Source organism: Pogona vitticeps, chromosome 4 (assembly GCF_051106095.1).
Source record: "Pogona vitticeps strain Pit_001003342236 chromosome 4, PviZW2.1, whole genome shotgun sequence".
In the NCBI taxonomy this organism is placed as follows: Eukaryota; Metazoa; Chordata; class Lepidosauria; order Squamata; family Agamidae; genus Pogona; species Pogona vitticeps.
In genome coordinates this window covers 68919733-68945451 of record NC_135786.1, presented here as the reverse complement: position 1 = coordinate 68945451, position 25719 = coordinate 68919733, and the positions used below count along the sequence as shown (strand labels likewise).

The 25719-nt window shown below is 39.5% G+C and overlaps 2 protein-coding genes across 2 annotated transcripts in view; one reads left to right on the top strand and one right to left on the bottom strand.

Moving 5' to 3' along the window:
* Positions 1 to 15227, top strand: part of SLC26A8 (solute carrier family 26 member 8) — a 38623-nt gene extending 23396 nt beyond the window's left edge. The window contains exons 14-19 of the mRNA XM_072999537.2: positions 503 to 595; positions 686 to 820; positions 6975 to 7316; positions 8715 to 8769; positions 8887 to 9080; positions 10783 to 15227. Coding sequence (XP_072855638.2) covers positions 503 to 595; positions 686 to 820; positions 6975 to 7316; positions 8715 to 8769; positions 8887 to 9080; positions 10783 to 11046 — 1083 coding nt within the window. The 3' untranslated portion in view covers positions 11047 to 15227. The remainder of the gene's footprint in view (positions 1 to 502; positions 596 to 685; positions 821 to 6974; positions 7317 to 8714; positions 8770 to 8886; positions 9081 to 10782) is intronic.
* On the bottom strand, positions 13689 to 24440 carry GPX7 (glutathione peroxidase 7). The gene is made up of 3 exons (XM_020788143.3): positions 23282 to 24440; positions 17430 to 17691; positions 13689 to 15402 (listed from the first exon to the last, which is right to left on the bottom strand). Exons 1-3 carry the CDS (start codon positions 23486 to 23488, stop codon positions 15239 to 15241), a joined length of 633 nt encoding a protein of 210 aa, XP_020643802.2. The 5' UTR covers positions 23489 to 24440; the 3' UTR covers positions 13689 to 15238.
* Positions 24441 to 25719: the final 1279 nt, after the last annotated feature.

The window sequence follows — 25719 nt, the reverse complement described above, 5'->3', positions numbered from 1 at the left end:
GTGCCAGCAAAATACTGGTAAAACTTGAACAAAAATCTTGTTATAGATTTCCAGAGTCAGCAATTCATAGTGTTTTACCTACCATTGGATAAAACCTGTCCGTCTGTCCATCCATCCTCTTAAAACTAATTCTCAGAATGAATATCACAACTCAAATGTCACAGTCAGCACAGGGGAAGGCAGTTATCAGCAGAAATGAAGAAAGTATATAGCCAGGGGCCTAAGCTGGGAAACCTCAATTAGTGTTAAGCATTCTGACTAAGCTTGTTCTCTCTCTCTCTCTCTCTCTCTCTCTCTCTCTCTCTCTGTGTGTGTGTGTGTGTGTGTGTATGTGTGTGTGTGTGTGTGTGTTGGAATGAAACAAAAGATGACAGGAATGGAATATTTTTGGAAAGGATATTGCTGGTTGGCTGGAATACCACAACTGAACTGGAGCACCACAACTTTCCACATTTTGTTGCAGGTCCTACTTGTAAAGATTACATTTTGTTTTTGTTTCTAGGCCATAGAGATTCAGGGGGTGAAAATATTCCAGTGCTGTGCCTCCATTTCGTATGCAAATATGAAACATTTCAAAGCCTTTATTTTGCATAAGGTAAATGACAATGACCAAAAAATTCAAAACTGTTGCCCTCATATCAACAGTTGCCTTGCCTTTCATAAACAACTTCTCTTTCTGTTTCAGATGGATATGAAAGCAGTACCACTTGATGAGCAGGAAATGAGAGAGCTGATCTCAGTCAGCATGTCTAGTGTTAAAGGACAGAACAAAGATTTCAATTTTGCTTGTGTTTGCGACCCCCCAGAACCATTACCCAGGGTCAGAGATTTCTTGTGTGTTTTTATTATCTGTTCAGATTTTACCAAATGTTTTAGACAGAGATCACTGAATTATTCCACTTTCCTTAAATGTAAACCATACAGTTAAAGCCCACAGTTACTGGCTTATACATGTACATACATAGAATTGGATAATCCATATGTTCCATATAGTACTATATATAAATTAAACATTACATTTCAGGAACATGCAAGTGAAGAACAATGGTTCATATCATAAACAAATCAACGGTGGTCCACAGGACTCCTGATGCCCCCCCATGACAAATTACACCCCCAGTGGCTTTAGGTGACATGACTTGCCAATACTTTGAAGTACAGATGAGAACAAATCAGTAAAATGGTGATTTGTTTTAATGCATGGTTTGTCAAAGTCAATGAATCACAAATAATGAATTTACAATTTTTTCTGATGAATTGATTTGTCAATTTATTTTTGCCATTAAACCCCTATAAAATGCCCCCCAGCTCTTAAAGTCACCAAAATTGCTGAGAAGCTCCCCCGATTCTCCTGTACAATCCCTCCAAGTTTGGTGAAGATTTCAGATGTCCAAGTTATACACCCACCAAGTGGATCCCTAGATTCTGGGGAAGGGAAGACCTCTGACTCATCAGAGTTGCCCATCTGCGTCTTATGCCTTCTACATTGTAGGACAAAGTATGGTTGAGTTCATGGCCTTTGACACTTGTTCCTTTGCTGTGGCTGTGAGAGCTGGTCCCACCACATGACAAAATAAAAGAAGTTCTGGACATTGATACCACACACAAAAAGGAATAGATAGTGGAGCTGTCTTGTGGAATAAAATCTGTCTCTACCTACCAGTTGCTGGGACAATTGGTGATATGACAGTAATGTCCTTCCTGTAGGCTTCTCATGGGACACTGGACCCATCAAGCAAAGCAGCACGCTTTGCTTGATGGGACTTTGGTCTGATTCAGGAGAACTCTTTTTATGTGCTTATGCCTTTGTTCTCTTGTGCATCTTAATAAAACTTAAATGACTGGATTCACGAGTCTCCCAATCAATGCAGGCAAATACAGTACAGTATGTTTATTACTCTTGCTTTGAAACAGAAGGGCGATGTGCGAACAGATGCTATATAAATCCATCTTGGTGTTCAAAGTTATTTTTTACTCCACCACTGAATCATTATTAGTGCTGGCAGTCATTCAGTTATACATAGGATATATTTTCAGCATAACTGTTTTGGGTTATTAAGATATGTTAGCACAAAATCGCGGAAATCCAGTAGAATCAGCAGAGTAATGTCCAGTCCAGGCGGTCCAAATAAATCACACACAAACAAGCAGCTTCTCCCAACACCAATTGTGTATTTGAAGTATATATACAGCAGTGCAGTCTAGCAGCATAACAAGATAGCATTCATCACAGAACAGGAAGATACATCTACTGTACAGGCTTACACATATATACTTATGCACATCTGCCTGTGGCCAATCACATTAGACATTACATCATGTATGAGTCAGCACTCATGAGTCATCATGACTCAGCATTACTACATACCGGTTCATCATGGCCGCTCATTAATATACCTTGTTCTGCTCAGCCTTGGAAATTACTCTTGACACCCCTCCTAATTTACGTCTGAACAGAGCATATACCCAATTCTTCAGTTATTTCCTTATGTTTTTGTATACTCAGGGGTTTTGTCAAAATGTCAGCTATATTTCTCTCTGTTTTGCAATTTTGCAACTCAATTAACTTTTCCTTTATTGCTTTCCTGACATTATGATACTTTATATCAATGTGCTTACTTCTGTTCCGCATCTTCTCATATGAATGCATGTATTGTCTTCATATACCTTTATGGCCTGATCCACTACAACTTTTAAATCTGTGATTAACTGTCTGTACCACACAATTTCTGGGCAAAGTTCTGATAAGGCTGCAAATTCTGCTTCAGCTGTTGATGTGGTGATGGAACTCTGTTTCCTTGACTTCCAAACCCAGACACTGATTTTCTGTCTGTTGTATCATTTGCCCAATCATTATCTACATGGGCTTTTAACTTTAATTCATTTGAGGGTTTTATGACTAGACACTTGTTAAGTGTTCCTTTTAAATATCTGAACACCCTTTTTACTCTTTTGCCAGTGTTTTAGTGTAGGTTTAGACACATGTCTACTCAGGATGTTCACCACTGCAGCAATGTCTGGTCTTGTCCAATTTGCAAGATACATCAGACTTCCTATTGCTGATTGGTAAATTTCCTGATTTTCAAACTCCTTACTTTCAGTTTCTGACTTCTGAAAGTCCATTATCATAGAAGTTTGAACACTTTTACATTCTTGCATGCTATACTTTGCCAGCATTTGTTCTATTTTCACTTTTTGACCTAGCACAAAACCTTTGTCTTGTTTCTGAATTTGCACCCCCAGGTAATTTTGTATTGGGCCTAGGTTCTTCAATTTGAATTCCTTTTTCAACTGCCTTCCAAATAAATCTATTTGGCTTCGATCCTTGGACATAAAGCATATGTCATCTACATAGGCTAACAAAATGTTTAGCTCTTTTCCGTATTCTTTTACATATAAACATGGATCTGCCAAACTGTTTCTATATTTTAACCTTTCCAATGCTGAATGCAAACACTGATTCCAATGTCTCACCAACTGTTTCAATCCATAAATAGCTTTGTTTAATCTGTATACCACTCCTGGTTCAGAGCTTTCAAAACCAGGAGCCTGCGCCATGTATAACTCTTCCTGTAACTCTGCATTTAAATAAGCAGTTGTAATGTCAAAGTGGTTTACTATGTAGTTTCTGGAAGCAGCCGAAGTTAAAGCCAACCTCATTGTTTCTGCTTTTATCGTTGGCAAAAATATCTTATCATAATACATATTTTTCTTTTGTATGTACCCTTGAGCCACTAATCTTCTTTTGTACCTGTAATCCCCATTGTTTTGCAATTTTCTTTTATAGACTCATTTGCTACCAATTACCTTATGTTCTGGTGGCAAACTTTGTCTCTATGAACACTCCATGCTCATCCATGGACTTTAATTCCTCTTTCATGGCCTGTTGCCATTTCTTTCTTTCTGTTTCTGGAAGAAGCATCACTTACTCAAAATTCTTGGGCTCTTGGCATACTTTTATTTCCCCTACACCAAACCTTGTTGGAGGGATTCCCTTATTAGCCCTTTCAGACCTTCTGGGGATTTGTGGCTCTTCTTTAATTACAGGCTGACTCACTATCTGACTACAATGTCCATCCTCCTCCTCTTCTGAGGTGTGTTGGCTTGTACTTTCTTCAGTCTCTTCCTTTGGCTCTATCTCATTTCCCTGACTTTTCTCTCTTATGGGAATGTATACTTGGGAATTTGTGTGTACCTTGTCCCAGTTCCCATGCTCACAAAAAATTGCTGACCTGGAGATTACTACATTTTTGTTTCCATCCAGGAAACAATATGCTTTGGATCCTCTTTCACTGTCCAAGAACCTCATTTTCTTAGCTTTTTGTCTCCCTTTTCTTCTGGTTTCTTTTGGTAAGTGCACCCAGGCACTATACCCAAACACCCTCATATGTTGTAAAGAAGGCTCTCTCCTGTACAACATATAATATGGGGTTTGTTCTATAGCTGAAGAAAACAGTCTGTTTACAATATAATTCGAGGTCAAAGGAGCATTACCCCAATGCTGATGACTTATATTAGCATCTGCTAATACAGCATCCTTCATTGTTTGCAGAACTCCATTCCTACACTCTGCAACCCCATTTTGGAAAGGTGAATATGAGCTGGTCTTCCTGTGAAATATTCCAGTGTTATTTAACCATGTTTGGAAATTTCCTGACATGAATTCAGATCCTCTGTCTGTCTGAATTTGAGCCACTTTCCAGTCATAACGTTTTTCCACAAATTACACCCAATTTCTGAAATGGTTGAACACCTCTGCTTTGCTTTTCATCAAATAGCAGAAAGAATAGCGTGTATAGTCATCTACAATTACTAGAACATACTTTGCTCCTCCCATAGGTGGCACAAAAGGCCCAATTATTTCAGCATGAACTAATTGAAATGGCCTTTGTGTCTGACTGTTATGTTCTTTGCTTTTTGGACTTTCTTTTGATTTTGCAAGTTTACACACATTGCAGTCTAAATAATTTTTACAAGGCTTCATTTTTGCACCTTTAGCCAAGCTTTCCATTTTCTGAGTCACTCTAAAATTTGCATGACCAAGGCTTCTATGCAACAAGTGGGCACACTGATCACGTTGAGGTGTGTTCCTAATCATGGCATGTTTCACAGTGTTCTGTGTTTTACCTTTTAACACATATAAATTATTTTCTAGCTTTGCTGAGGCACATATTTTGTTTCCTTTCTTAATTGCACAAGTGTTATCAGCAAATGACACTGAATAACCTTCTTTATCAAGGCTAGACACACTTAGGATATTACAATCCAGTTTTGTAACTAGTAAAACACCTCTAAGTTCCCTTTTCAAACCTGGTACAAATAGAGCCCCTTCTCCAGTGACGGCAGACTTCTCTCCATTTGCTAAGCTCACGAAGCTGTGCTCCGAGGTTCCTAGAAAATAAAATAAATCTTTTTTGTTAGTTAGATGGCACACAGCTCCACTGCCTAGTATCCAGCTGGTGACCTTGGCTTTATCAGCAGCCTGTACAAGAGAAATCCTCCCTTGTTTCTTTCTTTTGCTTCTGCGGCCAGCTTCTCTGCAGTCTCTCTGTAAATGCTTTTCAGAATCACATTTAAAACAGCATCTTACAGTCATAGATTTCTGCTCTCCTTCACATCTGGAAGCAGCTCTTCTCCACTGTGGGCTGATTTTTTTTCATTTCTGCTGCAGGCTGTCATTCCTCCCTTTATTTTCATATCTTTCACTTCTCCGTTGCTCCTTCTCCAGCAGTCTACCTGTTAGGTACTCAATGGTTAAATCATCTTCTGGCATGGACTCCAGACTAGTCACCAGCACAGCAAAGTCCTCTGGGAGACTGCTCAAGATTACATACACTTCGTGGCTTTCTATAAACACCATGCCTCTTTGCTGAAGCTCTATAAACAGGTTTTTCATATTCTGTAAATGCTCAGACATGCTTCCATCACATTCAAGTCTGGCTCTATACAGTTTTCTGGTCAAAGACATCTTTGTTCCTGCTGTATTTCTGACATAAATTAATCTCACAGCCTGCCAGCATTCACTAGCCAAGGTCAGTCCACGCACATGGATTAACTGGCTGTCCTCCAGGCATAGAATTATCATGGTTAAAGCCCTCTCATTTAGCCTTTCTTCTTCTTGATCAAGCATGGCCAGGGGATTGTCAACAATCTGCCACAGGTCCTCCCTTCTTAACAACATTTCGGCTTTAACCGCCTATGTCTCATAATTCTTTTCATTCAGCCTTGTTAAGGGAAAGCCTCCCATTCCTGCTGCCCTGAATGACTGAATGCTGCTGCCTTTTCTCTTGGTCCTCCATTTTCTTTCCCCTCTTAGGCTCTCAATGGCAGAACTCTCACCTCCCTGGACTTCTTCCATATGCCTCTAAAGCACCCTCTGATACTCACCAGCTTCCTTGGTGCAAAGTAGGCATCACAGGGTGCATTGCTGGGCCCATAACCCCTTATTAGTGCAAAATCACAGAAATCCAGTAGAATCAGCAGAGTAATGTCCAGTCTAGGAGGTACAAATAAATCACACACACACAGGCAGCTTCTCCCAACACCAACTGTGTATTTACAGGGTATATACAGCAGTGCAGTCAATACATAATCTGATTTCAGGTGATACTATATTATGTCATTTTGTTAAGATGCCTATTTGCCTTAAAAGTTATGAGCTCATTTTGTGCAACACTGGTACCAGAGCACAGTCCAATCCTAGGCACATTTATTCAGAAGTGAGTCCCACTAAGCCTAATCAGACTTCCTTTATAGCGTGTAGAAGTATGATTGCATCATGGCTTCAGAATGTCAGAAGTCTTGAGTTCGTGAGGATTCTGGGTGTATAAAGTAACCAGAGTCTGCTTAGATTTTTTTAAAAACATCTAAGTATCCATATATGTTAAAGACAGTTTTGTCTAAAGTTTTGATAAAAGACAGATATATGAAAAACAGTATCATCCTACTCTGATCCAGCATCTCTTGCATTTTAGGTTCCTTATACAGAGAAACTTATAAGGCGAAATCATACAGCTGATGAGTCATTCTCTTCTTCTTCTTTGGCCTTGGTACGTTGGACAAGATATGAGAATAGACACCCCTCTGATGCTCAGTACTTCCCAAATATCATAGAAAGGGCAACAGAGCATGAATATGTAGAGAGGAAAGAAGATCTGAACAAATTTTGGTCTTGCTCAGACCCTCCTTTAACAAGATCCACAACTCAATTATACCCACTCGATTCACAGTCTGCAACATGCATGATCCATACCATTATTTTAGACTTCAGCATGGTGCACTTCGTTGACTTACAAGCATCCAATTTATTACGGGAGGTAAGTCACCTACACGAATGCATCTCAGTTAATTTTATTATTCTAGAGTATTTATTTTCTATCATCATCACTATTGATATGTTTAATAAAATCTGAGACATAACTCTGTTTAGCAGTTTTATACAAAGAAATAAGCAAGGGCACATGCAAGTAACATAGCATAAATAAGTCTCTGAAGAAACTGAAAGACTTCAGGCAGCTTGTTTCTCACTAGCCACAATTATTTCTTTTGCTAGCATCTTCTTTGAGTCAAACTGCTTTTGCAATGAACATAGGACAAGTAATTTGACCTTTTTTGTTGATTGTGCAAGAAGAAATCTGGAAGCTCCTCACTTGTGTATCCACATCACTTGCAGAAGTGCAAGATCTCATATTGCCATGCCAGAAGGACTTTAATATAGTAATAGTCTCCCTTTTCCCAAGCAAACAGTTCAATCCAGTTATTAATTGTCCTCTTTTCCAAGATGTTGCATAGGCAATAATGCAATGTCTTGAAAAACCAATAATGCATAGGATGGCTGGATAGCTCTTTGAATTGGGTAGATTGGGAATTTGATTCCTCACTGAATCTTCTGGGAGAAAAGCCAGCTTGCATTCCCTTGGACAAATTACACAGCCTCAGAACACCACAATTTTAGAGTATTTTATACCTAGAAAACCAGGAGAGGGTCACCATAAGTCAAAACTGACTTCACCACTTGTAATTATTATTAACACATTTTTAAAATGCTGAAACGTCTTCTCCAATTATTTGGTTACTATTTGCAAAACATGGGAAACCCTGAGTCATACACAGGTTCCTGGCCATATCTAAATACTGTAGTAACAAATCTTGCAACTGTAAGTAACAGATCTATTAAAAGAGTGCTGAGTATATATCCCTACACTGTAATCCTGTGAGCTCTAACTAGAACCTTCTTAGATTTGCATGGGGATGCAGTGGGTCATTCACAAAATTTTCAATGAGTCCTTTCAGCAATAACTAAAGAATAAGCATAGAGACTTTGTCACACTATACAGGAGATACTGAAATCTATTTACCAGAAGAAATAATCTTAGATTTTCTCAAAATTTAAGTTTAGATATGGAAAATTATCTCATTCATGATTTTATAATAAAAAAGAATAAAGAAATGTATGACCTTTCACTAGGCACATATAAATCAATCACATTTTACTGGGCTTCAGCTCTCTATCTAAAAGGAAAGGTGATTCAGCATTATGTCCTAAATTCTGGATATAATTCTAGCAGATAATGGTTTGTGATTTTGCAAACGTTCTGACTGAGGAAGAAGAAGAAGAAACATTTTACTATATTATATTACACCACGTTAGAGAGAAAGAGAGAGAATGTGGATTTGAATGGTAATAATATTAAAATACTGGCTTTATTTTACAGCTCTGTCACGTGTTTCAGAATATTGGTATCACAATTCTGATTGCTGCATGTCATCGTAAGTACAATACTATTTAGTTACTTTAGATATTGTTTCTATTCATAGCATCAAGGTAAACGCCATTCTTTTAATCATGATGCTGCATGTACCTCTTTCTGCATTTTTCTCTTGCAGCCACTGTAATACGAACTTTTGAAAAGACAGATTTTTTTGACCAGTGTTTTACTAAAGCACGCTTTTTTCCAACACTACATGATGCAGTACTCTTTGCTGTAGAACAGAAACTCTTGGGAGAGACTGTACCTGTTCAGACCAACAATATACTGCCTGAGGAAGTGTTCGCTGAGATGTATTTAGAAGACCAAAAGGTATACTATATGATTCCAAATCCATAATTAAGATACAGTACTTGTTTTACAACAGTAAATCAGCAGAAGCAGCTTAACAAATTATTTAAATATTTGATTTTACTGGCTTTTCCCTTTCAGATCAGAGGTGGGGGACCTTGGGTGCTCCACTCCATGTTCAGCCAGTTTATTTGTTTTTCTCCCACCCTGAATCTCACAAGAGATTTGCAGTGGTGTCGAGATTATGGCTGGGAGAGAAAATTCCTCAGAACCCTCTGAGCTACACTACCCTGGTGTAGGTAAATTTCAGAAGGGTTAATGTGCTGATGGCTGGAAGAAATATTCCTGTCTTGTACCCTCTCCCAACACTCTCGGTCAGCCTGACTCCTCAGTGCCTCAGGGAGTTATCAAAATTCACAAGGTTTTTAACTTGTACACCAAGCTTGCCAGGCAGAAATACCAAAATACTCACAAAATGTAGAGGATCCAGTAGGGGCACAAAGTAAGGCCATTCTTTAGTACCAGCAAACCCTCTTCTCCTCAGAGTAACCGAACTACTGTAAGATTTTTTAAAATTGTTTTTTAAAAGATGTTGCAAAAAGGATTTTGGTCTTTGTCAGCTTGAATAATTGCCTGCTTAATGGTTGACTGATAGACTGGAAAGAATGACTTCATCCTTTATTTTGACTTTATTTATTCAATACACTTAGCACATATTTAGAACAGTGTTACCCTGTGTGGTGAAAAATGTATGATTGCCATAGTATTATGCTTTTTGTCACATTTTGAATTTAGCCACACTTTGTTTGTGATTGGTTGTAGGAAGATTTCAATTCAGTGTGGAGCCAGACATTGTATGTTTGATTCTCCAGTGTTCCTTGCTTTGGGCAAGCAACACAGGCCCAGAGCATCCACAGGAGAAGGGAATAGCAAATCATGTCTGAGTGTTTGATTTCTACAAAAAACTAGAAAAGTTCACCTAAGTTGGAGTCAACTTGATAAGACATAATGGCTAAAATTCCACTGCATAGCTATGCAGACAGACACCTGCAATGCCAAAGCAGAAATGCTATCCATAAAGGACTTCTAGCAGCATATTATACATTCTGTCAAATGAGAACCACATTATAGATTGCGTAAACACCTTGCACATTCCTTAGTGCAGGGTGGAGCACACACACAACTGCACAATTATGATGGCATAGTGATTTAGATGTCTGGCTGTGGAGCCAGAGGATGAGAGTTCAATTTCCCACTGGCCTCCTGGGAGAAGAGTTAGCCTATGTGGCCTTGGGCAAGGTGCACAGTCCCATGGAGCCCCAAGAAGAAAGAAATGGCAAACCACTTCTCAGTACTCAACACCTAGAAAACCCTCAAAACATTTGCAATAAACCGGAGCCAATTTGATGGCACTCAATTATTATTAACTTTACTTTACAACATCATGAACTGGATTCCGGCCAGTGATTATTATTCACTGGAAGATAACAATGTGCTTCCTTTGCAAGTCTATTGAGACATTAACTTCTGAGAAATGTCCATTGCTGAAGAACAGACATATCACATGCTAGAAATATTTGTTTAACTTCCTGTCCAGTTTAGCTCTTTGGTCTGTTCTGGATCTGTGCATCCTACACGGGCTTGTATGCATGTGTAGTCCCTTTCTGATAACCATAGATGGATTTATGTAAGCATGGACATTGTACACGCTTGTGTCTTCCAGGATAGAAGGAGCCAACAGTCAGGAAGAAGTCAGCAGTCGGGCCGGAGAAGTCTACAGCTAAATGGGATCAGAGATACTACTTTAGTTAAAACAGACCAGAATGAAACTTATATTGATGAGCCTATATCAGATCTTTTCCGCGCATCTTCTCTCCAAAATGACACAGAGACGGTGCCTCACCACCATCTGGAAGCACCTGGCCTTGAGGAAAATGAAGATGAGAACAATTGGGAAGCGAAATGGAAATATACTAGTGATGTATAAATTATAAGAGCTATTGTTATAACCTGCATAAAAAGTGAGACAGATGTGATCAACCTGAAGCAGTTCCTATTTGCATATTTCTGCTTTTGACATTTACATTAATGCTGTTAAAATACATAACCATTATTTTGTTGACTTTACTGAGAGAAATGCTGCAGACTTTATAGGACTAGTCAGAAATACATGCAATACAGAAAACCTTTTTTTATAAATTATAGACTTTTGATTAGAATTGGTTCTAAAACTTGAGAATACTTAAAAGCTGCTTAACTTTCAAAGCTTTAATTTCCTTTTTAATGTTTTTTTCCTGCTTTTCCCCATCTTCAAAGTCACTCTCCTTTCCTGAGGCATCACATCCTAGATTGCTCTGTCTCAGGCAGCAAAATATCTTGGTCTGGTCCTTTGTAGGAAATTCTGTCTTTTAAACATAGCAGGCAAAATCCTGTTATGTAAAGTTAGAACAGTGTAAACAAAACCCAGTGCTGGAAATAATTCATTTAAATAAATCAAAAGCTTCACATCCCCCTTGTTTCAGGCCCTGAGGCTTCCTATGGCTACCTTTTGTCTTGGGGAAGCCTTTGGGAGTCTCAGGACAAGGGGAGCCCTTTATGGTCAGAAATTGGTACCAGATTGTTAGTGGCAGTCCTGATCCCAGCAGCAGTGATTTGACCCCAAGGTTTGACCCCACCATCCTGAAGTTCCCAAAGGCTTCCCTAGGGGAAAAGGGAGCTCTTGGGTACTTGAAACAAGGGGATAGGAAGTATGCTGGTGTAACTTTGTGCCCAATGAGTTTCTTTTGCCTCTTTTTTGTTGTTGTGCCCACGTAAGTGCTACTCTCCTAATATCATCAGCAAATAAGAGTACTGTATTCAAATGTTCTACAGTTGTAAAACTTGATCAGTGTGAGAGGCTATCACAAAAGGTGATGAGTGTGACTGCATGGGCTAAGTGTACATCTTCTCTAGAAAGAAGACTGGCAGATTTTTATGGTTGAGTCACTTACAATTGTCCCTTAATATGATACATAGGGCTTTAGAAAAATGTAAGCTACTGGCACCTAAAGCTACATCACTGGGAAGATTCATATGGACCAGCCAGGTTCAGCATCCAACTTTGGCAAATCTTCCATACCTACATACATCTGAAAAACATCCCTTCAAAACTTTCAGTTAATTTACCAGTAAATTGCTGGTAATGTTTTGATGAGTTGAAACACATCAGCTCTTTGACAAAAAAAGGAGAATCTTGTTCATGGATTAAGAAGGAAAAATGAATCAACAGTAAGATGTGAAAAATGTAAAAAGATGTATATAGCCCATATTGTAGTCCATATTGCTAGCCCATATTGTAGTCCAGTTGCAACACAAACATTTTTTGAGGTGCCAAGGCCTAACCAAGGATCCCCTTCCCTACACAAAGCACTTCTCTATTTTTGCACTGTCACTCACCATATATTTGCATTGGCTTAAATATTCAGATATATAGCATCTAAGAATGGGTATCCAATGTGTTTCATTTTGAAATGAAAAAAAGAAGCCAATTCTTTTTCATATGTGGCGTGTCTCTTCAATATGCTCATGTCTGTTTATTTTTGAGTTCTGTGTTTCATATTCAAATTTTGTGTTTGCCACTATTCCAACTTTTCACAACAGAAGCACTGTTTTTGTTTGTCCTGGAATCTAAGAGAAATTCAGAAATACTTAAAATGACCTCAGGATCCCATTTTATTCTGTTTCAGTCAATGAAAACTGCCCATTCCTTTCACAAGTGGTTATAACCAGACAGTTCATGTTCTGAGTAAATCACAATAATGCAGTTACTATGCAGAAAATACACGTATAATTCCACGTAAAAACATAGATTACTATATTATTCTTTTAATATTATACTGGCATAACCCTTCTTGAAAGCTGTTTGAGAATTATCTAACCCATGCAAAAGGAGCTCTTTCAGAGAATCTGGCCAAGTTTGAGAAAATGCAGAAGCTTTTTTGGGGAGGGGGGACCTCATTGCTGAGGCAGAGGAAAATTTTTCCCCAAACTGCTGTAACACAGATATGTACAGCTGTGTTAGTTTTCCTTCATTTCCATTCAAAGAAATCCAGAGTCAGCTGCAGCAGGCTTTCTTAAACAAATTACTGGAGACTACATCTCCTGCCACCCATAACGTAGTACAGTACTTGGACTTTGGCTTCAGTTGACACTTCTCTGTATGTGATTCTTTGTGTGTTTGTTGCCTGAGTGTGCCGCTAAATGTATTCTCCAGGTTTTGTGATATGCCATCTCCTTCAATACTAGGCAGTGGAGGATTTCACAAAGTGACTGCCATTTTTTCATACCCATCTGGAGGAAAAACAGCTGACCATTCATGCCCTGACTGATAATGCCAACACAGCTCTAATAGATGTTTCAAGTTTGCAGTCTCCATCTTGGAATTTTAGTTGACTTACAGATCCTGAAGCTTCAATTTCTAGCCAGGATGATTTTCAGTTTTTTCTCTCTCCTGGTCTCCCATCCCCTAACATCCCCAACTGCAAAATTCTGCAATACCCAGCCTGAGGAAGAGTCCCACAAGACTTGAAAATGCAACTGTTTATGGTACTTTAGAAGTCCAACAAAGGGATCACTTACTCTTGGGGGGAGTTGGATTTTACATTTCAGCAAAAATATTGCCAACCATTCTTCTCTGTCCTAGCTTAAACAACAGTGCTGTTCAGAGATGATGAGGAACCTTATCTGAATGGTTAGAAGTTCCCACTTTTGTTGCTGCTAGAAGCATCCATTCTGTCAGCAGAACTCAACTCATAAGATCTTGAAATATGACTCAATGGAGGGAATCCTTGTTCTTCCATAAGGTCCATTTAAGTGGCCTTGGTTATCTGCAGCTTATTGATGAAGTGTGGAACATATCTTGAATGTGCAATCAGGTGCATGATCGGGTACACAAAGAAGATACACCCTAACACCCTGGCATTTAGCCACAATTTGTCACTACAAGTTACACGAAATTTACACAAACACCTATAGGATTTTGGCCAATGACTGGATTTTCAGGAATAGAGGAGTGAGGGAATTGTTTCAGTTCAAGAGATGACTCATGCAGAAATGTGCTGTTTTCCCAGCATAATGACTGCTAGCTGTAACTACACAAAGACTAAAGCCAAGCAACCTCTTCAGTTTTTTGGTTCCCAAATAATACTGATAATAATGTTCATGATGAAAGAGAGCTACTAGCAAGGTTTCTTTATGAAAATTCTGTTTTCAGAGAGATTATCTCTCCAGACATCCTATCCAGCTTTTTAAGTCACCGCAATCTATCAGTGGCTGGAATTTTGCTGGTGCAGCTCCACCCATGTAAGGCTGATGACATCATTACTTGTGGCCTTCTATCTTTAATTAAAACTTTCCCTTTTCTCTTCCCCTCAGATTCTGAGGCTCCCTAGCAAAGCCTTTGAAGTCATCAGGATAGGGAGGAGCCTTTAATGTCCCAAAATCTCTTCCACTGTACCACTGATAGGATTGAGACAGGTGACAGGGGTGATTTGTGAACATTAAAGGCCCACAAATATGTTAAAAGGGATCCCTAGAGAGCCTTAGAACTGGGGTGGGGGAGGAAACTTTGTTGTTGTTTAGTTGTTTAGTCGTGTCCGACTCTTCGTGACCCCATGGACCAGAGCACGCCAGGCCGTCCTGTCTTCCACTGCCTCCCGGAGCTGGGCCAAATTCATGTTGGTCGCTTCAATGATACTGTCCAACCATCTCATCCTCTGTTGTCCCCTTCTTCTCTTGCCGTCACACTTTCCCAACATCAGGGTCTTTTCTAGGGAGTCCTCTCTTCTCATGAGAGAACTGGGGTGGGGGAGGAAACTTTAGTTAAAGTTTAAAGCCTGCAGCTGATGATGTCATCAGACTTCCACATACAGAACTGCACTGACAAGATTCCAGCTAGAGATTTCAAATAAATATAACCTTGGTATTTGTTTCATGTTTCTTAAGAGAGAACACAATTGCCTTTTGGTTTACTCTGAATAATTACATATAAGAAAAAAAAAGAACTTACAGTATACTTGGGTTTGGGAGCTAACTCATCTTGACAAAAATTGTTCTCAATTGCATTTCCTTTTAGGAATGTAAGGAATTAAACAGTAGTCCAAATCTTAATTAGACACACACAAAATAAAACAGTGTAAAAGTCACAATTCATCTTTTTTCTTCAGGATGATATTCCTCACAAGTTCAGTGACATAAGGTTTGATTTCTTCAATGAGGACATTAGAATCCCAAGCCTTTACCACCTTCCCTTTGGGATCTACAAGGTATTTCCAGAAGTTCCAGGTTGGCTCTTCACCAGTGGATTCTATGCAGAAAAATAAAGTACAGACAAGCCATGTTATGTACAATGGCTACAGCAATGCAGTTCATTTCAAAAGGCATATTAGATTTAAGGATTATTTTGACTTCCAAAATGATATTGCAAATTCAGAAACATAAAAATGGGGGTATATCAAACATCTTAGGAAAAGAAAAAAGTTTTAGCCCTTTTGTGTACAGATCGCAATGCTGGTAAGTGGCAGATCAGTTTTATTGGCAACAACATGGGACAAATGGAACTGACAGGAAAATCCTGGAAAGGGCTAACAGTAGCGTATTTCTTCTTAAGTTTAATATTGCAGCAGCTTCCTGATGTGCTTGAAAATGGGCTTTATTGCATGAATAGACATACATATTTTATTTATAACTTTCAGCAAAATAAAAGCACATGCTATGTATTGATGTTCTGCGCAATATATTTTCAATATTAATGTAATATAGACAGTTCTGCTCATTATTTAACATGACTCCCTTTATTCTTCTCTCCAAAGCAGCCTAGAGTAATCTGAACTGGTTGACCTCACTAAGTTCCATGAAATAACTTAGCCAGAAAGATAGGAACTTTTATGAGGCCATTCAAGAGATCAATGAACGTGCATTTTCCACATGCAAATTTGTCACACAGTCGACTTCGTCACATTGGTACTTTTGTATGGACTGAGTGAGATGACTCAGTGACATAGAGTGCAACTAGATGGCAATTTATCCTGTGGTTTAGCCTGGGGATGGGCTGGTTCACTCCTCCTTTTTTTGGAACCACATGACATAACAGACTATCATGAACCAGCCCATCTCACATCAAAGTCTACCTGCACTTTTTTGGGGTCATATCAGGAGCTTTTTTAAAAAAATGTGCAGAAAGGGCCCCTCTGTTTTAGTTTGGTTCCAGCATATGTGATCACCAGAACTGAACCAAAGTAGATGGCTTAAGCTGTCTGCTTAAGGTACTTCATGATCTTGGGAAACTGAAAGCTTCTTCCTGTTCTCCACTTGAGAAAGAGAGAGCGGAATTAAAAGTTTTGGCTTTTTTTAAAACAAAAGACTTGTAAGGCAGTGATGATGTACTATGCCACTTGTATTTTTTAAAAATTGAAAGTTTCTTCTTGCCTTCCCCATGGAGGAGAGATGAGGAGACAAGAAGGGGATTTTTTAAAAAGTCCTTCTTAAATTTCTCAATTTGGGCCAAACAGGATTATTTGTGATGTGGTGTGGTTTTCTGTTCCGAACCCACTTGATACTTGCATATGGATGCAAGGGTTGTCCCAAATGACAGATGGCACCTCAAAGTGACCCTCTTTAACACTGTCTAGCCGGATCTAGCCCGGGATCATTTAATTGCCTAGCTTCATCCTTAATTTAAACATAAACTGTCATATTTTTGCCAGAGACCCTATGGGCATATTCCTCAATCTAGTTGGAGCAGAATAGTTGAGATGACTGAGGGCTTCTTTCAGTCTTTCTTGTTGTGCTCCAAGTGAACTAGACACAGGCTGAATTTCACCACCTTTGCAAAAACTGCATGAGCAGCGTCTGCAAAATTTTGAGTGGAACCTACAGAACATGAGGTGGCCCTCAAGATGTAACTCTCATCATCAGCATAGTCAGTGGGAAGGAAGGATGGGATCTGCAGCCTGCTATCACTGGGGAAGCCACTCTTTCACCATCCCTGTGGCAGGCAAGGCTTTCTTCACCTTTTCAGGCATCTAATCTATCTGGTATATTGGTTTGAATCATAAGGCAATTAAATCTAGGCTGAATTCCTATTGCCCTAATGCCAGAAAAGGGGGAGGGGAATTTAAAACAATCACAAAAAATGCTACTGCTAAAATCCACTGCTTTTTCACTATTTGACCTTGAACACACATGAGAGCATTGGACTTAGATTAATGTAACTTAGTCTACCCTATTCCTATTTTGCAATGAGACTGCTGCCATCAGTCACCTAGAATTATCAGGCCCTAGCCTTTCAAAGTCAAGGGCAGATGCTTTAGTGTATCTGGTATACTCACTCACCAATTAAATACTTGAAAGCAGGATTGGCCCCAGTTCCTTTAACTGCAATTTTGCTGAACATAGGAAAAGTGACTCCATACATTTTTCTGGCAAAGCTCTCAATTTCTTTATTACTATTTGGTTCTTGCTGTCCAAACTGATTGCAAGGGAATGCCAACACATTAAAATGATGTGAGCCAAGTTCTCTCTGCAGTTTTTGCAAGGCTTTGTAGTGGCTGTCAGTGTACCCACACTCGCTTGCGACGTTGACAACTAAGGATACCTAAAGGAACAAAAATAACAAAAGTAGAGTTGAGAACTTACAGAGAATATTGTTATTAGCAATCGCCTTGCTTTTAGCTGATAGATTATGAAATGAAAAGCAGTATCAAATAAAAATCATATTTGAACTTTAGGAATTAAAGCTATTCCAAACCTACACTAAAAGAGGAGAAAGAACTCTTACCAGTTTCCTACCAGCTAGATCCAAAAATAATTTTAATTTTTCAAATGTTGTTATTTGCATACCATCAGAAAATACGATATGTATTTGTGTACACATTTCTGCAGTGTGTGTCTGAAATCTTGGGAGAAGTGTCACTAGTCAGACTTGATAATACTGGGCTAGATGGATAATGATCTTCACTATAAGGCAGCTTCCTACATTTCTGTTCTGGAGACCATTGTGATTGTGAGTCATTGAACTAAAATTTTTTATATTGTTATATGGTTTCATCTTTGGTGCTAAATAGATATGAGCCTGATTGATACCTGAATGAGAGGTCCACTTGCTTCTTAGAGACATACAAATTAACTGAAGACATGGAAAACCAAAGATAAGAATTATTAGCTGTAGTCTTAGCTGTAGCTATTGCAACAATATTTCTTGTGAACCAAGACCTCTTTACAGCAACAGCTTTTTGCACCATTTTGAAGCATCATGCCATTTCTTTATCTCATCTGGATGTAGTTAGGACTATTTGCGCTATCACAGAATAGATGCATCACTTGACATACAGCATCATTGGGGAAAGCCATGCTTGCCGTTCTTACTTAACCAAACAAAACATGACAGTTATGTCCAGAGACTGGACATTAAGGCTTTGCATAGAACTGAACAGACAATAAAGTGAAGAATTTATTTACCAAAAGCAGCACTCAGTCATCCAGATATCAAAATGTCCCATGGGGCTTGTATTTCTTAATATCACGTTTGATGTATTTAATGTTTAAAAGTGTAAAATGTTTCAATCAGAACTGAGGATAGGAGATTACTAGAACATGTTGGGCAGATCCAAATTCCCTCAGGAATTATCTGTTGGTGGTGGATGTGGTTGATGTCAATAAGGGGTGAAACCAGGGGCAAATGGGGGCCAGATCATGCCTTTTCTTTCTCACTCCCTAGTTTGTTTGTTGGTTTCTTTCTTTCTTTCTTTTTTGTACTGCCCCGTCATCCCTGCCAAGTAGATACCAGGAGAAATAAAATCCATATATATATATGGATTTTCTTTTATTATTTATATTATTTTATTTACATACCACCATGCCATTAGTGCACACATTATTCTTGGCAGTTTACAAATTAAAACTTACACATCTCAAAGACCCTACATGGCAATATATATATATAACAATATGGCAATTAAAGGGGAATATCATAAAACAAGAGAAGAAGAATTAAATATTAATATTAACAGCAATCAGAAGACTTGGTTCCCCCCTCACGAGCACAACACCCCCTGTGCAAGCGTGCCATGCCCCCCCCAACCAGTTCACGGTTGGGAAAAGGTTGGGGACCACTGGTCTAGACAATTAACTTTTCTGAGTCTAGAAACAGATCTGCACTGATCAGGGTTTTGAAGTTAGGCCAAAGATTACATAAAATGAAACCAAGGACATCATGTTGTTCAACTGCTCTAGAATAATTGATTTGTTAAGGAAAGGACATTATCATTCACCGTAAGTAAAGCAAGTGTTTTTCTATTTTTGTTAATGCACTCCAGGAAACCATGGTGTGAGAGACTCTGACTTTTGAACTATTGCTGGCTACTTTTACCTCCTTCTGCTTTCGAGCGAGGTGAGGAAGAAACACAGAACTTTTCTTTTTAAGCCACTGGCAGGCTTAACATTTTAAACACGTATTCAGATGCTCATCTACCACAGTGGGGTAGGGAACACATGGCTCTATATCTGTTGCTCAACTGCAGCTCCCATCATCTCTTGCCAGTAGGGTCAGTGCTGATGCCTAATGGGAAGTACAATCCAACGATGTTTGGAGAGCCACACGTTCTCCATCTCTGTTGTGACATCGTATATGCTGCGATGCTTCTTTTCAGGATGGTGTTGGCTTGTGGTAATAGAAGCAGCAACAATAAATAGTTTGCAAGGCAAAAATACCCCTTCCAACACTTTTGACTGCGTTGGGAATCACTGCTGGCTATGCACATCTTTGCTTTTGTTGTGGCTGAATGGCAATGGAAGCTACGATCTAACTAACATTTTCTTTTGTCAGGTGGCTCCTACCTGACATATGGCTAACAGCAGCATCCTATAGTCAAATGCACATAATTCCAGAAGCATGGGAAATCTCTGTCTGGATACTCCCTATTAAAATACTGTGCAAATAATTGCTCCACATTACAGATGGAGCCAGTTATTCTCAATTTAGTATACAATGCCTAACAGAAATTTTGTAATAATGCAGCTTTCACACTTTTTTTCTCAAAAAAAGGGAGGGAACTATATGAGTTATATAGTTTCTGAACATGTTGGGGTTTATAAAGAAATATAAGTGCGGAAAGTGAAGTAGGTTTTGCATAAGCATTATGAGGTGTGTCCTATGCACATTTTTAAACTGTTCAAATAGACAGTCTGTACTGAGCAATGCAGACATCCAGGGTGAAGAGAGAACTCCAAATGCTTCTTCCTTCAGATGGACTGTCCTCGCCCCTTAGAATCTTTAGGTGTTGGGATGAAGCTCAGGAGGGTGTTGGCCTCTGTCGACAGGTAACAGCTATTGCAAAGATCGGCCACCAGCAGCATAGCTAGCACAGCACTGTGGTGAAGAAACTGAAACAAGTTTGCCATCTAGTGTAAGCTGCAAGCACCTTGCGCTTGGGTGTCAGGGAGATGCAGGAGGAAAGTTACAAATATACTAGGGTGAAATTAAAGCAGGTTAATTACGTGGGAATGTCAATATACTCAATATAAATAGAAATTTCTCATTTGTTTCAACTAGCAGAAATATTGTTGTGTTTTGAAACCTTTGTGCTTCAAACATTTATTGCCAAACTTTGAATTTTGGATTACCTGGATTATCTACAGACAAGTGCAGGAAACAGAAGAAATGAATAAAGGGGGCCAGAGAAAGGACTAGATATTTAAAATTTACTGTGGATAATAATACTGTTATGAACAATAGTACAACTTAATAAAAAAAGAATTAGGTAAATGAAAGATGGTGCATCAATGTTGTTTGTATGCATAATTTTAATTAAAAATAAAAATAAAACCAGTGTAAGTATGACTTTCCCGGTTTGCGTTTCAGCCACATTTTCTTCAGCAGCTGCTTGCCAATATGTCCCTAAACTAGACCTCTGGATCAGAGAGATAGTGGCAGAGACACTGGCATGTTGTGGTAGGTATGTGTTAAAATGGAGAGCACAGAATTTTCATTGTAATGCGCTGCACCTTTCCAGATGCTCATTGGAATGAATTTAATGCATGCCATTTCCAAGGTTCTGGAATGCACACACTGAAATTTGCTGTACTGCAAAAGCAAAAAGAGTGATTGTAAAGGCCATCCACAAATAACCAGACAAAAGAATGGGATGCACATCCGTTTGTGCCTTGATTGCATTAGGCTGGGATGGATGCTGTACCTTGGTAGAACGTACGTTCTTTGCCCTGAGGAACTGGATGCAATAGCTGCTTACGAGAAGCCTATTTAAACAGGAGGATCAGAGTAGTGTTTATTACTGATAGATTGATGCATTATATGATACTTTATTTCTTACAAAAACTCAAATAGTCATGTCTACTGTCCTGTGCTTTCTGTGAGTTAATCTGTAATATTCTGTGTAGATATGAACAATCAGTGCATAGAATACCTCTATGGAGTGGTGTGCATGGGGATAAAGCCCACAGAAAGCTTATGTAATGAGACACATTTTATATGTGTTACAATACTACTCCGTTTATTGTAGAGTGATCTACGTAAACAGGATTTGATCAGCTTTCTTACCTACATTAATTTAGTATTTGTACATAATTCCTCACATAGCTTCAGATAGGATGGTTTTTTTTCCATATTGTTCTTAGACTTATGGCTAGAAGTTGTGTGTTCCATGTGGTCCCCAAAACTTCTCCCGCAGAAACCCACAGGTGCTGCACAATATATATTAGAACTTGTGAATTCCTCAAAGTGTTTATAATAACCAAATTCTCACTACTTATACCTTCATTCTGATTTCACATGTATTTAACTCGAGGTAACAGGTCATCCTTGTGGAATGTGGTGCCGCTGCGGGCTAAACCGCAGAAGCCTGTGCTGCAGGGTCAGAAGACCAGCAGTCGTAAGATCGAATCCACGCAACGGAGTGAGCGCCCGTCGCTTGTCCCAGCTCCTGCCAACCTAGCAGTTCGAAAGCATGCAAATGCGAATAAATAGGGACCACCTTGGTGGGAAGGTAACAGCATTCCATGTCTAAGTCGCACTGGCCATGTGACCACGGAAGATTGTCTCCGGACAAACGCTGGCTCTATGGCTTGGAAACGGGGATGAGCACCGCCCCCTAGAGTCGAACACGACTGGACAAAAAAATTGTCAAGGGGAACCTTTACCTTTACCTAACAGGTCATCCACCAGAAATGAATTGTAGACCACAGAAATGCATGTGTAATAAATCAGTTACTTTAAAAAATGCCACACATGTGTACTTTTGCTGCAACTGAGTAACATATGAGAAAATCCTCAGAATATGCTCTAGAACAGCATTGGCAATCTGTTGCCTTCTTTCCCCATCTCTTTATACTAACTGTCCTTAGTGTTAAATATTGTCTTTCAAGGATGCAAACCACTGTTGTATAGTCATTGTTTTCAGTTTTAAATATTGTATTTCAAGGAAGTAAGCCACCTTGGGTCCTTTTTAAGGAGAAAGGCGGGGTAAAAATGTTTCAAATAAATAAAATAAATGTGATTAGAGCTTCTCTCATCACCAGCCAGTATGTATAGCCCTGCTAACTAGGGATGGTGGAATGTGATGAAAACTAGAAGAGACTGTTGGGAACACGCAATCAGTCTTCCACTGCGTCTTCTTCAGGTCACTTTGTGCATCTCATGGCTAGCATGGAAAGGAGGAGTAAGAGTTTTACTTAGCTGTAAATATTACACCCGACGTATACTCCTTTGTATACTTACTGAGATTTCCCCCCATTTCGTTCTCAATCCCAATTAAACCAAAGTTGGTTTTGTTTGTTTGTTTTAGTTTGTTTGTTAGAACAGGGAATGAACGTCCACGCAATACAGACCCGTAAAAGCTTCCCTTAAAGACACCGCGTGGACACCCGCAACGTGGCTGCAGCCCGAAAGCGTGGAACGCGCGGCCGTCTGGCTCGCCTGCCACGTAGACGGCAGAAGATGTTCAGAAGAAAGAGACTCTCACACAAGCAGGGAAAGGACCCGGCTGCAAATGTTTTTAATAGAGCGACGCAAGAGAACCGTAGACGCAAAGCCAGAGGGGACCCCATCGGTTCGCGCCCGTCTAAAAAGGCAGCCCTCCCTCCCCGCTCCGCCATGCAGGCATGCCGAGAGGGGACTTGCGGGTTAGTCGGGGCGGCTCAGCTCTTCTTCTCCTCCTCCTCCGTAAACTTACCGAGCCTCTGTATTTCTCCAGGGAGACTAGCTTGCCCCGGATGTTGACCACTTTGAACGCATAAAAATTATCCTCTTTCTGCTCGGAGGCAGAAAACGCCAAGAAGAGGAACGCGCAAAGGAGGGTCAGCATGGCTAAGAGGATTAAGACAACTTTGCCGAGCGAAAAATCCGCCTTGTGCTCCACACTGTCCTCAGGGTCTATCATACTGCACGGTAATCCTGCCTTGACGTCCACCACCCTCGCAACGCCCTGCCGGAAAGAAAGGGCTGCTGCTGTAAAAAAAAAAGGGGGGGGAAGAATTGCAACAGTAGTTTTCCCCCCGCCCCCGTTAGTTGAAGCATCGTTCAAAACATAAAATAAAAATAAGCAATGCCACTCGGCTTTTGCGTGTGTGTAATCCGCCTGTTAAACCTCTGCTTTCGTGATTTATATAACTGTTGCATTATTTAAAGCGTTTGTTCAAAAAAGGTTTCCACAGCGACGTACACAAGTTTGCATATTTTGTGCATTTACAGTTGATCCTAATAAAGGCCCACCTGTGGATTTTTTTAATTTTTTTTAAAATTTCCATAGATCAACGTTGCTTCTTTTTGCGTCTCCTTGTTTGGAAATGCTTTGCAAGAATTAGGGTGCAACTATATTAATTTAAAAAATGCAGGAAATGGTCAGGGACTGGGATGGGGTGATTCACATTTTTTCCCATTGACCATATGACCAAAAGGAAATATGAATCAGTCGGGAATCCCACCCTCAATTTGCAGTTCTTGACTATGTTCTTGATAGCTCAACTTTTTAGAATCCCCGGGATCCGTTCATATTGACTCAGATAGTGTGATCACGTGAAACGATGCTGAAAGACCACCATGCCAGTACACACCCATAGCAACAAAGCCTCTCTTTGTGGACAAGACTTTTCTTTTTTTAAAAAAGGGTAATAAGAGGAGAAACCCTTTTTACAGTTTATTAGGTACATTGGTTCCTTGTAAATACTCCTCCTGCAGGGCTACCAGAGAGCTGCACACAAGGTTTTCCTCTTCTCATCTGGTTTGATCAGTTAATATTAACAGACCTAGGGAAAGTGGAATGTCCTGAGGTGCCTTCACAATGAGTTCGTTTCGTTCATTTAGTCGTTTAGTCGTGTCCGACTCTTCGTGACCCCATGAACCAGAGCACGCCAGGCCCTCCTATCTTCCACTGCCTCCCGGAGTTGGGCCAGATTCATGTTGGTTGCTTCGGTGACACTGTCCAACCATCTCATCCTCTGTCGTCCCCTTCTCCTCTTGCCTTCACACTTTCCCAACATCAGGGTCTTTTCCAGGGAGTCCTCTCTTCTCATGAGATAGCCAAAGTACTGGAGCCTCAGCTTCAGGATCTGTCCTTCCAGTGAGCACTCAGGGTTGATTTCCTTTAGAATTGATAGGTTTGTTCTCCTTGCAGTCCAGGGACTCTCAAGAGCCTCCTCCAGCACCACAATTCAAAAGCATCAATTCTTCGGCGGTCAGCTTTCTTTATGGTCCAGCTCTCACTTCCATACATCACTACAGGAAAAACCATAGCTTTGACTATGCGGACCTTTGTCGGTAAGGTTATGTCTCTGCTTTTTAAGATGCTGTCAAGGTTTGTAATCGCTTTCCTCCCAAGAAGCAGGCATCTTTTAATTTTGTGGCTGCTGTCTCCATCTGCTCACAATGAGTGAACATGAGTAAATTTTCATTTCTTTTGTTTGCTGAGTAGTTTTATCACAATTTCTGCTTTCAGAATTACAATCTATATTTAAGATATGACACAAAAAGTTATGGAGAGAGAGAAGGAAATAAATTCAGATTACTGTACACTTCTTATAATTATACCAATAGAACTAGTTCAAGTCACAAAAACGGAATCTGTAAGAATTCTAACAAAAATGGACCAATAAATATGGAAGAGAAAACAATGGTCCTTGGACTGGATATGTTCAGTATATATTCCAGTCCTCAAGAAAGGATGCACCAAAGAGTGCAGTAATTCTAACACGATTGTACAAATTTCCCATGCAAATAAAGTGATACTCTGGGTTTTGCAATAAATACTTTTACCACATATTGAGGAAGAAATAACCAGTGTTTCATTTACAACTTTGATATTTTAATTAAGACATTTAAATGGTTAAAGATTTTTTATCATCATTATGACTGAGACTTGGGAGGGCAGATATGAAGGAACTAGAGAGGTTCATCAAGTGTAAGGATGTGTTACTGAAGATAAAGGTGAGCCTTATGTATACCATGGTATAATACAGTGTGGCAGTTTGTTACTAAACATTAAATACTGAGAAGAAAACGGGACAGTGAAAAAGGGTGACAGGAAAAAACGGATTCATTGGAATTGTGGAGGAGAGCTTTGTGGATACTATAGACAGCCAAAAAGATAAATAAGTGGATGCTAGATTTGATTAA